This window comes from Penicillium digitatum, chromosome 5 (genome assembly GCF_016767815.1).
Source record: "Penicillium digitatum chromosome 5, complete sequence".
In the NCBI taxonomy this organism is placed as follows: Eukaryota; Fungi; Ascomycota; class Eurotiomycetes; order Eurotiales; family Aspergillaceae; genus Penicillium; species Penicillium digitatum.
In genome coordinates, this window is record NC_089388.1 from 1,028,477 (window position 1) to 1,041,841 (window position 13,365).

The 13,365-nt window shown below is 49.5% G+C and overlaps 4 protein-coding genes across 4 annotated transcripts; 2 read left to right on the forward strand and 2 right to left on the reverse strand.

Annotated features, from left to right (window-relative positions):
• Positions 1-197: 197 nt before the first annotated feature.
• On the forward strand, positions 198-2,309 carry Pdw03_1582 (uncharacterized protein; the record flags this gene model as incomplete). The annotated part of the gene is made up of 5 exons (XM_014683153.2): positions 198-524; positions 764-1,030; positions 1,114-1,533; positions 1,619-1,992; positions 2,066-2,309. 5 exons carry the CDS (start codon positions 198-200, stop codon positions 2,307-2,309), a joined length of 1,632 nt encoding a protein of 543 aa, XP_014538639.2.
• A 1,089-nt stretch (positions 2,310-3,398) lies between these two features.
• On the reverse strand, positions 3,399-5,639 carry Pdw03_1583 (Kelch-type beta propeller; the record flags this gene model as incomplete). Its single annotated transcript, XM_014683151.1, has 1 exon — positions 3,399-5,639. The coding sequence occupies one exon, from the start codon at positions 5,637-5,639 to the stop codon at positions 3,399-3,401; it is 2,241 nt and encodes a 746-aa protein (XP_014538637.1).
• Positions 5,640-9,119: 3,480 nt separating this feature from the next.
• On the reverse strand, positions 9,120-11,189 carry Pdw03_1584 (Cell cycle control protein (Cwf4), putative; the record flags this gene model as incomplete). Its single annotated transcript, XM_014683150.1, has 2 exons — positions 9,120-9,353; positions 9,411-11,189. The coding sequence occupies 2 exons, from the start codon at positions 11,187-11,189 to the stop codon at positions 9,120-9,122; spliced, it is 2,013 nt and encodes a 670-aa protein (XP_014538636.1).
• A 456-nt stretch (positions 11,190-11,645) lies between these two features.
• On the forward strand, positions 11,646-13,205 carry Pdw03_1585 (Pre-mRNA splicing factor (Prp31), putative; the record flags this gene model as incomplete). The annotated part of the gene is made up of 1 exon (XM_014683149.1): positions 11,646-13,205. One exon carries the CDS (start codon positions 11,646-11,648, stop codon positions 13,203-13,205), a length of 1,560 nt encoding a protein of 519 aa, XP_014538635.1.
• Between the last annotated feature and the right edge of the window lie 160 nt (positions 13,206-13,365).

Below are 13,365 nucleotides of genomic sequence, written 5' to 3' on the forward strand. Positions count from 1 at the left end.
ATCAGCAAAACTGTAGTCACGCAGTTTATGATAGGGCTAAGGGAGACTGGACTGCGCACCTCGAATTTGGCCCCAGGGCTGACTACATGGCCTCCGTTTCCCTGGTTTAGATTTGAAACGTTCTCAGATTATGACACTTGTCGTCTGTTCTTTTTGACTCTTTATTCTTTATTCTTTGTTTCTTTTCATGCTCAACCATGGCTTTGTCGCGGGAGTCGCAGCGCTCGCTGCTATCCGAAGATTTGATCAACGCTCCACCCGAACGTTCTTGGAATCCATTCAACAATCGTCTAACGGACTCGGGCCATCGCTACCATGCCCCCTCAGATAGCACCAGTAGCTGTTCTGAAGAAGTCCTGCGCGATGTTGGTCTAGGCATCTCGAACTCATCGGGCGACACCATCCCGGGACAAATACCGGCGTACAATCGCCATTCGACCGATAGCACTGTGACTACAACTCCAAACAGCTACAGTGCTTCGCAGACTCCACATACGAGCAACGGTTCTCCAGAAACGGCTCTCGTGGGTCCCGTTGACAGTCTTGGTGCTCGCTGTTTATGCCACCGTCTTTTCAGGTCGTGTTGCGATGCTCGGGGTCCATCTCCACGGTAATAGGTGTCTTACTGTTTGGTGCGATGTAATACGTGTTTGCTAAGCTGGAGGCTACCTTGCCCTGGAGTACTCTTGACTCAATAGGACCAACAGAGAGCTTTTAGATCCACTGCCGTTGATTAGTATTTAACATGAGTTGTGGATCAAAGATCAAAAATTTACCCAAAGCCTGCGCCGCAGTGGTGTATAGCATCGCCACGAACGTCGAACCCAACGCAACCGACCCAAGGACAGTGAGCGCCGAATATCGCAGCGCCTCCCAATGCACAATCATGGATCCGGGTTGCATGATCCAGGCCCTCATATTCAAATCCGAGATACTGATTCCACGGGAACCCCTCATCAATGCCCTCCGACTGAGCGCCTGTCCCAGAAACGCGTCGCAAATCGTGACATACGGCAACTCGATAGTCTTGGTAAAGAATGCGCTCAGCAAAGTTGCTGTAGACGGAACCAACGGTCCATCGATGGAGACAGAGCACTATCGGGGCTTGTCTAGTGCAATACCGAGGTAGATACCTGCCTCCAGATTGACCGCGTCGGCCACGCATATCACAACTACCAGCAATGGATAACCCAATGGACCCAGCTAATAACCAGCAAAAACGAAACCTCAAGCCAACTCCAAAAGCGCCCACAGCCAACAGGCTCACTCTGGGATAACACCACAGTAACAGGCAGCTGGGTCAACATCCAAGACATTGCAACGCTGTCTAAGAAGCACGGCCGAATGGTCAACAACATAACAATGGAAATGCCGCATGGCGGCATCCCCGCCGCAGCGATGAACGCCAAAAACAAACTTAAACAATCCACAGACATCTCCGGTGAAGAAAAATACAACATTGAAGCCTCCGTCCCCTCGCCAGCCATCAACGTCCTCCACACCGGAATGACAAAAGAGGAGTTCAGCCCCCCAGTATACGCCATCTGGCCCGGCGGCAACAAATTCAACACCACAACCTGGAATACCTCACCTCCCGACAACATCCCTTCTCTCGCAGGCTGGAAAAACCGCACCGTCGTTGACTCGCTCTTCGAATTTGGCCCGAAACACAGCCAAACCGCACCGATTTTTCGGCAAATACCCACTTCCATACAACACAATCCTCAACACAACAGGAGCCTGGCCCATAAACGCCATCTACCTCCTCAGCGCAACGCCCTCAACAAAGAACACCCATATGCCGGAGTACGTGATGTATTCTTTGCGCGCAAAACAAACAGGCGCATGCTCGACCAAACACTCCGCCGACAATAGCGGCGCATTCCTCAGCACGGACTGCGAGAACGCCTCAAACGGCCTACAATACGACCGACGGCAAGATGTATTCTATGAGGACATGTGGGACGCGGACTGGAAGAACATTGCGTCGGAGTAGGCGAATGCAGTCAGTTTGAATGCGGGTATTTCAGACGGCGCGGCTACCAATGCCAGACTGCTGATGCAGTTTGATGCCACGGTATAACAAGACCGAGGAAACTTTCGCGCTGGACCCGAATCTGCCGTCCATCGCCGAGGCGCTGGCGGTTATGGCTGGGAGTACGCTTCTTCTAAGCTCGCAGAATGCGCCGTTCGTGCCGTTTTGGAATTACAGTGGGAACTTGAATGTGCTTCCCGAGCCTGTCTACCAGATCTTCAATGCTTCAATCCAGGCTGTTGGGTATGCTTCCGGTGGGACGGAGCAGTGGTAGGGGATGTTCTATGTGATTCTTGTTTTTGCATTCCTGGCCAGCGCTGTCTGTCTCGTGTTTATGGTTGTCGAAGAGCGGGGGCGACAGGTGACTGATTTCACGGAACCGCAGAATTTGTTCGCGCTTGCTGTCAATAGTCCGCAGACGAGTCGGTTAGAGGGTGCTTGTGGATATGAGCCTTTGGGGATGTGTTATGGAATTAACCTGGTTGTGGTAAAGATGATCTTATTACTATGGAATTGTTGCGTAGGATAAGTACGCTGCTTAATAATGCGTATGTCATCATCCATCCCTCACAGGGAGCAGCTGAAGGAGAGGTGGTTTATTGGGATGGAGGAAGAGGATGAGCATTATTACAATCGGAGTAAGACAGAGGAGAATAGTCCTCTTCTTCGGAAGACGGTGGATTCGATGTATCTGGGGCACATGGAGATTGACGATGGGGGTGGGAGGATGCTCAGTCCTATGGTTGATGAGTTTAGGAAGGTCTCGAAGCGGCATTCGGTTTTGGTAAAGCTGTATTGAAGAGACATTCCTACATCTTCACGTAGGCGATTTTGGTGAAAACGGTTTTAGATACGATGATGGTTAATGTTTGGAGTACTAGATACAATGAAAGATGTTTCAAGCGTTAGGGCATGGCTGGAGCATGCGCTTGATTTCAAGTGATTCATACTCGCATCGAGATATGTACAGTTTGACATGAACACCACACCCATACAAGAACAACTAGATCGACACATTACTGGCACAGCCATGAAGTCAAGTGAAAAAAATCCAAAAAAATCCAAAAAAACTTCCGGTTCAATATGTGTGACACAACGCTAAGGAATCGCTTATACACACAAACATTAAAACGAAGAAGATGCTAGATGCAGGCAAGAATGCAGCACCTCAAATGCAAAGACACAGAGCAGTAGGCTTTTTCAAGACACTAGCCACGGAGATGCCATGAAAGGAATGAATGAAAGAGAGAAGATAGTCGCCAGTGATCTGGCGAGGTGGGTATTCTTGAAAAAAGATAAAGGAGAGTAAGGGAGAGTTGGGCTCCAAATGAACTGTAAGTCGGAAAAATTGGACGAACGTATGTTAACGACCGGTCTTAAGATTGAGCCAGCTCATATCTGAATTGGTACTGTTCTTCTGCTCTTGCACTGGAATTTCGTCGATATCATGTGGTATGATGACGCTTGGTATTCGTGCATTGGACTGTCTTGCCGTTTTCGCGAGGCCGGCATTCGATGATTCCCAGGGCATATCTTGCATGCTAGGCTGGTAGAAGCTGGTAGTGTAGTTGCTGCTTGTGGGGCGTCCAAGCCAGCTGCCATGGCCCGCACCTTGCCAACTTGGATCATCGTGGTTATCGTCTGAGGCGATGCTGATTGTATCTGCATAGGAGATTCGTGCCGATTGGCCCTCCGGGATCACTAAGCTTCGACCGCCCAACTCATGGGAACTGTGTTCCGTGGTTGGGCTGCCGCTGAGAACGTGGCCTAGTGGCTTGGGATGGTCGAGGAAGCCCAAATTCAATGGTGCCAAGGTAGACATCGGCCAGGCGCTTCCGCGGTAATCGGACTTGGTGTAGGTGGAGCTTATTGACGAGCGGTCGGATTGCAAGTTAGTCGCACTGCGGTCCTCAAAGTATTTCCCCCAGCCTTCGTCGGTCAGTCGGTCAGCAGCCTGGTTTCCAGGCCCGGTGTTATCGCCTGCCTGACTGGTGTTACCGGAGTAGACGCTTGATGCGCCCATGGCACCGCTGGTGGAAATTGTAGAGAGCGGACTACTACTCTTAGGCTGAGGAGACAATCCATAACCCGTATTGATGGGTGGCTTGAGGGTTTTCTCTCCTTGATAGTGGCCGGAGAAAATAGCCAATGAGTCGACCGAAGCAGCGGCGATTGGAACGGGAGATCTTGCCATCGGGTAAGCACTTTCAGTCAGGGGGTCTAGGCCTCGATCCTGGAAGCTCAGGCGGTCTTTGTCATCACCACCACGACCATTTCTGCCTCCCTGTTTCTTATTCTTGCGTCGCAGTAGGAGAAGAATGATAAGCAGAATCAAACCAAAGCCGAGGATGCTCCCAAGAGTCGCGCCAAGAACCATTTTGCCATGATCAGTCAAGCCGCCTGCAGTCGCAACTGGAGTTGATGAAGAAGTGGACGTAGTTGAGGCTGAGGTCGCCGTAGATGTGAACGATGAAGTTGACGTCGAACTTGATGAAGTGAATGATGTAGTTGACATCGAAGTAGATGATGTGACTGACATAGTTGACGTCGAAGTAGATGATGTGACTGACATAGTTGACGTCGAAGTAGATGATGTGAATGACGTGGTAGATGGTTTGAGAACATGTTGATCTCCTTTTCCGTAAAACAGCTCTGTAGAGTTGACCCATGCGTTGGAAGTCTGGTTAAAGATTGCCAACGAGTTGTTACTTTGGCCGCTGGCGAGAATGACCAAGCCATTACCCTGGGCGAGCGTATAATCAGACCAGGATTCTGTTGGGGCAAATGTGCCGTTGTAGGAATCGGTGAGATCCCTCTTTCCCGAGGATGCGATGGCTGTCACCGGGTTCTGCACCTCTCCTTTCAAGCTAAGAATGTAGCTCGTAACCCGATTTGGGGAAGCCATCATGTTAAACTCCTCGAGGACCTTGGTCCCGGAGTCGGAAGCGAATGCACATAGAGATGAAGAATCGATTGCAGTGGGAAGAGTCGCCTCTGAGATGGTCCAGCCTTTGTTACTTGTGGACTCGTAGATAAAGATAGCAGTATTGGTGGCAGAGCCTCCTATCAAAGCTACCTCGGAAGAACTCCAAGGCAAAACGACGGGCTCATGCAATGCCGGTGCGCCCTGGTCGAGCCCGGACGACACGATAAATGGGGGCGCTTTGGTTGAAATGAGGAGTGTCGATTGAGAGGCCTGTGTGCTGCCATCTGTATTTCCTGCATAGACCAAGATTTGCGAAGTTGAAGATATGTACCCGGCACCATGGCCCACCCGATCTTTCATCGACGGTGAATCCATGGTTAATGTCTCCCATTTCTGTGTACTGAAAGAAAAGCGTTGGAGGCCGCTGTTACCGGGGGATCCGGTCCCGCCGACCAGATACAATGCTTTTTTATCTTCGTCATCTTCAATCCCTTCGATCCCACCTTGGACGCAGACAGGGCCAGTAACCGTGTATTCTGGGGATGGAAGGGTCTTCCAGATCCCATTCTCTTTCAGAGGTAGTGATTGAAAGCCCGTGGGCGAATAAGTGTAAAGGGTGTTGCTGTGAACAGTGGAGCAATCGCCCTCGATTTTAAGTAGGGGTTTGGGACCAGTCATGTTGAAATTGTCAAAAAGGATAGATCAAAGTCGCGATGGAATCCGGACCAGGAGTGAAGGTGAGTGGCCAGCCAGCAAGGGACTTGAAAGACCCAAATTAGAAAAGAAAAGGTAGCTGCCAGAGCACTATCTCATCTCGACCGAGGCAGATGAGCTAAAAATGGCCAACAAGCCACACTCGCTCCGAGCGAGTTGCCGTGATAACGGGTGACGTGAACAAGGGTTTCCAACTGCTTTCCGCGTGATCAACTGCGATGTGAAGTGCTCAGAGCGAAGTCAAAGTGGATCGCGTATCGGATGACTCGGCGACTCGGGATCCCACAATCAGAGCAGTGGTTCAAGCGTGTCAACAACGGGATCAGAACATAGACGTGTTCAACGATGTCAAGTGATCACAAAGATCTGAGGCTGGGCGATCCAGTCGTATGTGCGAGAAAAAAAAAATTGGTTAAGGCCAACACAACCCGATTAAGCGAATGGGGGGGGGTTTGGTTGGCGAAAAGAACGAATGACTAGAATATCAAAGTGCACAGCACGTAAATGCAGATAGTAAAAGGAGAGAAGAGAAATAGAAACCACACGATCTTAGTGAAACAGGGAGAAGGGTCTCTCGACCCCCTAACGGAGGAGGTTAGCAGATGGCTTAGGGGGGGTTAGCGAACGAGACCATCCCTTAAGGGGAACAATTCCGTCATTTTCAATTCGCTCTGGGCTTTTTTTTTGTTAAGTTTCTACTTCCCGTTAATTTGGCTTATTTCATTTTGATTGGGCTTGAGAATCATTCTCTTAACATCATGCGTTCTTATTGGTGCTCTTCACCTTCATCTATTCTCTTCTATATTGATCAGGGGCTCTCCCGCGAGCAGTCCCGATGAAGTGGGACCACGACTCCGTACCTGAATCCCGTTTTATACGCACTTTGTACTTGATTGATTTTCAATGCATCTAGGGACCTCATGCATAGACTGCAAGGGTTAGTGCAGATGTAATGCACAACCAGATTAGATACAATCTGTACTTAACAGTGCAAAAACAAAAACAAAAACAAAAAACAAAAACAAAAAACAAAAAATAAAGAAATAGAATTTAAAAAAAAAAAAAGACCTTGGAAGGCCTACTCCAAACCCGTGGTTCCTGACCGTTGGACCCACGGGAATTCTCAAACCCTGGCGCCTTGGCGTGCCACTTCCAAGGTTCTTCCTCTGCACTCCGTACTTCCATCCTGTATAAGAGCCGGAGTCTTCATCAAAAGCATTGATTTTACACATCCATGGATACTAAATTCCTTACTCTCTCCATTTCAAAGTTAGATTGGAAGTTCACTATGTTACTAAAATTATGACAAAGGGCTGGCGCTTGTATCTGCGAATTTCCAATTTTGATCACACGTTAACAGCATATAGCCTAGTTTCAATTACTCATCCCCATATCGCATGCGCATGTCTTGGCCCTGGAATCTCAAACTTCTACAGTCATTCTACGCCCCTATTGTGCCCAAATCCAATAGCAATCACCGCACGAGCATATCTTGGTGCCGTGGAAATTCTTCTTGCAAATGCCACAAACATCATCGACAGGCTGATCTGTAATCTGGCCCCCCACTGTTAGAAAAAAGATGTTAGTTAGGAGCTATCAATTGACATCGATGTGAGCGATCAATCACGATTCTTAGTAGGATTCGAGGGAAAGTACGCATGAAACCTGAGGAAGACCATGGTTTCGATAATTGTAGGCAATGTTGAAAAGAGTGAATGTAAGGATTAAAGCAAGGCTTGTGGAATGATGAGCTTGTCGATTGAAAGCTGGAAAGGATATTCGCTATTGATGGCTCATCAAGGTCAAGAATGGGTAGCACTTTTTTTTTTTACAAATCCAACTGGCTAAAATAAGCATCCTGAAAAGCTATCCAAGTCCCCTTTGTTTTGTGGCCTTGATTGTCAATGTGCACGATTGTTTATTGCCACTATGCCTTCCAGGACTGCCAAAGTCTTCATCTTTTTTTCTTCATGTCTTAGCTTCTGTTAATTAAGATTCTCTATTCAGGGTCCTATTTTTACCCGTCTGTAATGTGAACTAATTCCCAATTCGGTAGATCCCGATGTTGTAGTCCCCCAGTTCGCTTTACATAGATTGGCCCCCAATATTAGATACTGATAACTGCTTCAGAAGTCACCTGGGCAATCCGGGACATCCAATATCCTGTTAGGTAACAGTTCATCTAGTTATCCTTCTACGTTTGCCGTTGAATATATCGGCTCGAACAGTCTGTCCTTGCCCACTAATTCGGTACCCAAATCAGCTCAACATACATTTAGATATCTTTTTCGGTTATAGTCGTTCAAAATGCAGATGCGAAAAAACTCTCAACAGTGAGGTTCTCTGAAAGCAGTCTTACCAGGAGTGACCTATTTGATAAAGATAAATCAGAGATTCGAAGCGTCTGAAAGTGGCGTTTCTTGCAAGAGTTTAAAGGATGATCTCCACAAAGGGCTTTGGTTTATTCCCCGAATTGAAACATGTCACATGTTTTGATTCAACTACGGAGCACGTAGTATAGGTTTCAACTATGCGCAGCTGCGAATAGTTATCAACGTATGATCAAGCAATTCTTGACAGATCGCTTGTGATCAACTGGTAGCTGTGGATGCCTTATATCCAGAATCCACATGACCATCATGGCCGAGAAGCATTAACCCATTCAATGGTATCTTAATTAGCATCAAGCCATAAACAAACACTCAAGATCATTGCACAGGGGAATCTTGATGCGCACCGTGAAAGTACCTCGGGTGTGAGGGGTTGGGCTATGGATCGTGGGGCAGTGGAGCAGTGGACAGGTCTGTTCCTGAGACCTGTGGGAATGTCTCAGTTCTCCGTGTTTTGAATGTTAGAGTTTTTGATATATTCACGTTGTGTACGGAGTGCACATTTACTATCTCATGATATCGTACGGAGTAATTGACAAGCTATTCTGGTAGAATGGCAATCACGCAGATAGATGGGTAACCGCCTTCTGTTCAGCTCCTACAAAAAGTTCGCTCGATCTCTGATTCAGACGACGCAAACACACCACAGACATGTACTACCTAGTCAGGTACCCGCCCCACTGAAGGATTCTCAGCGGAGATCAAGTTGTGGCACAACAGGATGAGGGGAATATGTAATGGGAACTGGTGTGGTGGCCGGCATGCACGGCATCCATATCGCATACTTGCCTGGATGTAGGGGACAGTCTCATTTCGAAGACACTAACATCGGCTCGCGCCGCTTAGCCGGTGACACCGAGTCGATCGAAAAAAGAGAGTTTGGCTGGGTTTCATGTCAGTTGCAGATGTCGAAAATCGTTTTTTGGTCTGATTATTATAACACAAGTCCGTTTTCGTGGCCATGGGCTTTGCGTGATGTTTCCGTCATGGAAAGGACCCAAGTGGCAAATATGGGAGTCAATTGATTTTGTAAAATAAAAAACTACCGCATGCCCTAGGACTGGTTCTGCTGCTTCCATTGGTGTGCCTTTTGGAGCAGACGAGAAAGGTTGGCAGCAGATTGATCGTCTGCAGGGAATACGTGGTCCATATACTCCTCGTACTTGTCGTCCGCCAACTTGCGGCGCTTCTTGACGCGTCGGGGCATCTGTTTTTCGACCTTTTCAATATCCTCGGGCGATCCAGCTGCAAGTTCGAATTCTTGCCACAGGTTGAGAATTTCTACGCGCTGTAAACAGGTCAGAATAGCCCGAAGATCGTGTGAATGATGGAAAGAGCAACTTACATCATCCTTCAAATCCTTGTCTTTGAACACTTTGTTTGCCCGAGCAAAGACTGCACGCGAGCGGATTATTGCGTCTTCGCTGAGTGGCTTCTCCTCTTCCTCTTCTTCCTCTTCCTCGCCCGGCACAGAGGACTCGAAGCGGGCGTAGTTGAGCCAGACCTTGATGTGATCGGTCTTCTGGAGGAGACGTTCATACAATTGTCGAACTCGCTCGTACTCGCCTTCGCCTTCTTCAAAGTCGATATAAGCCTTCCACACAAGCTCGGGCATGTCTAGTGTCGGTTGCTCGATGCCAAGCTCAAAAATAGCCCTCGCCCGTTCCACGTCGTCTAAGTGATGCTCCAGCTCCGCGAACTCCAACCATGACTGGCTGTTGGAGGGGTTCCATTCGATTTGTTTCTGGAACAACGTACGGCACCGCCCGAACTCGTACATCCGATGTTCCATAGCGATGTAGCCACGGAAAAGTTTGTCTTTCGGACACATTCCAATCGCCTGGCCCAGTGTCTTCCGTGCCGCTTGTAGCTGCATTTGACGAACCTCAAAATGTGCCTTCATGAGCCAGACTTTGGCGAATGTGAACTTCTTGTGCGGGATAATCCGCAAGCATTCCTGGTAGATTTGCCCGGCGCGTTCTGTATCCTTCGCTTCCATTTCTTCCCACACAGCGTAAAAGATCCAAAGATAGATATAGCGGCGCCAATGTCTTTTCTCTTGTGATGGGGGAATCTGTGCAATGGCTCGTTCGTAGATGTCCCGCACCCGCTCTGGGTCGCCCGAAGTTTCCTCCAGTCGTGCAAAGTCGAACCAGATATCATAGTTGCGAGGGTTCTCTTTGAGCTGCTCTTCATACTGCACTCTGCGCTTGGACATTATCACATCCTCCACACCTTCACGATCACCGAATTGCTTTTCAAAGGTTGTATAGGCCTTGTGAAGGGCCATAGCCTTGGACCGCGGAAGTCGGTCTAGGGCGTACTTGTAAATCGCTCGTGCGCGCTCATACTCCTTCAACTTGGCCTCGAATTTGGCATAAGCGGAAAAGAGCTTCTCGTCCATGAAGTCCTCGCCTAAGGTTTCGATAGCCACACCATAGACCTCGCGAACCAAGTCACTTGTGCCATACTCCTCCTCAAACCGGGCCCATTTGATCCAGTTTCGGGGTTCGGGGTGGACGACGGTAAATCGTTGGAAAATGGCGCGTGCTCGTTCGAATTCACTGTATCTCTTTTCCATTTTGATGTAAGCGCCCCATGCACCCTCTTCCGGCTCCCATGACATCCATCGCTCAAACACTTGACGGGTACCGGGAATGTTGCCTAGTGTCTCCTCCATGTAGACATACTTGTACCAGAGCTTGTCGATGCGGGGCAGGATGGTCACGGCGCGGTCGAGGAGATTCCGGGCATGGTTGATATTCCGATTCTTCATCTCAGCTTCGATGTAGCGAATCCATAGCACCACCGAGGTCGGATCAACGTCGAGCGCACGCTCGAAGATGGATCGTGCCCGACGGAATTCTTTTTGTTCGAGCTCCCAGGCGGCATAGCGCATCCAGTTGTTCATGTTAATGCGGTTGCGCTGCACATAGTCTTCAAACTCCTTTCTTTTTCGACCTTGGTACTCGTGAAGTTCTTCAAGATCGGCAAAGCGCTGTGTCGGCGTCTCAAGGCCAGGCTCTTGCCGGTCAACCGCCTCGCGGAGCAGTTGCTCCGCAGAGATCTGAACAGGCGCGGCCGCCTTATTCTTGACCCGGGGAGGTCCACGTGAGGCCTCCATTGTGATATTACTGTATTGACTGATCCCGGTAAAGAGGTAGTCCGCGACTGAAGAAGATGTAAGGTGAAGTTCAAGAACGTCGAAATTGTCGGTCAAGTAATTAGGGTTGTGAAAGACGAGAAGTTTGGAAGATCAAGTTGGCTTCCACAGACTGCGGCGATCGCTTATCTCGAAAATTGACAGGGAATCTTTTCACGCCCATTCCAGTGACGCCGAGGGTAGCTTGGACCCGTAGCTCAGAGAATCCGCGATGAAATCGCCAAACTGCGTGACTGGTCTTTGTCGTCCCCCGTGCATGCAGTTTCCTTGTGACTAAGCACACCTTTTCTTCCAACCTTGGAGACTTTGGGTAGCTCATTGCTCTGTTTCTAGTTTACTCAGTGGCTTTCTGAGACCACGATCACACACGCACCTCAGTCTACGGGAGCGAACCCGCCACACAACTCCTGAGTCAAAATGTCGACCGCCGAAGAGCTTCTACGCGACTTTGAGGATGACGAGGAGGACTTCGATATTGGCGAAGGCGAGGAAGTCGACGAAGAGCTTGAGCAACAGGAAGACTCTAAAGAAGGCGCCGGTGTCTCTAACGACTTCGACCGCTCTATTTCTACCGCTGATGAGTTGACACGCCTACACAAAGTCCTACGTGACCACTACTCCATCCGATTCCCCGAACTCGAAAGACTCGTCACCACTCCCATCAAATACGCCAAGACAGTTGCTATCATTCAAAATGGCCCTTTCAACGACATCAAGGCACTGTCTACATCAGCAGATAACATGGCTGGTGTCCCACTTAAGTCGGTCTTAGACGGGCCGTCTCTGATGGCAATTGCGATGGAAGCAACCATCACTAAAGGCCGGGAGATGAGCGAATCCGAGCTCAAGCTTGTTCTCGATACATGCGAGAGGATTTTAAAGCTTGATCATGAGCGCGCTGTTCTTACCGCAAGCATCCAGTCTCGCATGAACCAGATTGCCCCCAACTTGGCTGCACTCATCGGCGCCGAAACGGCTGCACAGTTTCTCAACCAGACAGGTGGCTTGCTTGAACTAGCAAAGATTCCCTCCTGCAATTTAGGTGCACAAGGATCACGCAGATCAGAAGGACTGGGCTTTGCAACCAATCACGGTGTTCGAGCACAAGGTTTCCTCTACGACTCGCCACTTCTCCAAGAGGTTCCCCTGGACCTCAGGAAACAAGGAATTCGAATTGTTGCGGCCAAAATGGTCCTGGCCACCCGTGCCGATGTCTCTAATTACGCCAAGGACGGTTCTCTGGGCGAAGAGCTTAAGCAACAATGCTATACGCGACTGGAGAAACTCACTGAATCCGCGCCAAACGCCGGCACAAAGGCTCTCCCTGCACCCGATGACAAACCCTCCAGAAAGCGAGGTGGTTGGCGGGCTCGAAAGGCCAAGGAAGCTGTTGCTATGACGGAACTACGGAAGGCACAGAACCGTCTGGCATTCGGCAAGGAGGAGTCGGAGGTGGGCTATGGCACGGGCTCTGGAACTGTTGGCTTGGGTATGCTGGGGCAACAAGACGATGGTCGCATCCGCGCAACCCAAATCGACCAGCGCACCCGCGCTCGACTCAGCAAGAGCAACAAGGGCTGGGGCACAAACACCCCGGCTAGCGGCACTGCCTCATCCTTGCGTGGCTTTGGCCAGGGTGGTACAAGTGGCACTGCAAGCGTTCTTCAAGCACGAGGTATTCGTGCGTCGGGTGTCGGATCGTCTCTACCGGGCGCTGCTGGTACCTCTAGTACTATCGCATTCACACCTGTCCAAGGCCTGGAGCTGGTCGATCCAAAGGTGCAAGCGGAATTGAAGCGCAAGCGCGATGCCGAGGAAAATCGGTGGTTCAAGTCTGGCACTTTCACTCAAGCTCCTAACCAGAATCTCGGCAATTCCCAGGGCGGTGAGAATGGTGGCTTCAAGGTGCCTGCCATCCCACTCAAGAGGAAGGCTGATACAGGCGATGGCAAGATGGGCCCTCCACCCAAGCGTTGAAAGTTATGTTTTTCCAATTCGCTTGATTGCTTTTCTCGGGTCTTAGCATTTTGCCGGCGTTCTAAGGGGAAGATCAGGAGGCCTGAGCTTCTATGATTTACGTGATACCAAACCGATTGTACATTAGAATCTGACTATAGACCTGAAATCACTTTTGTTT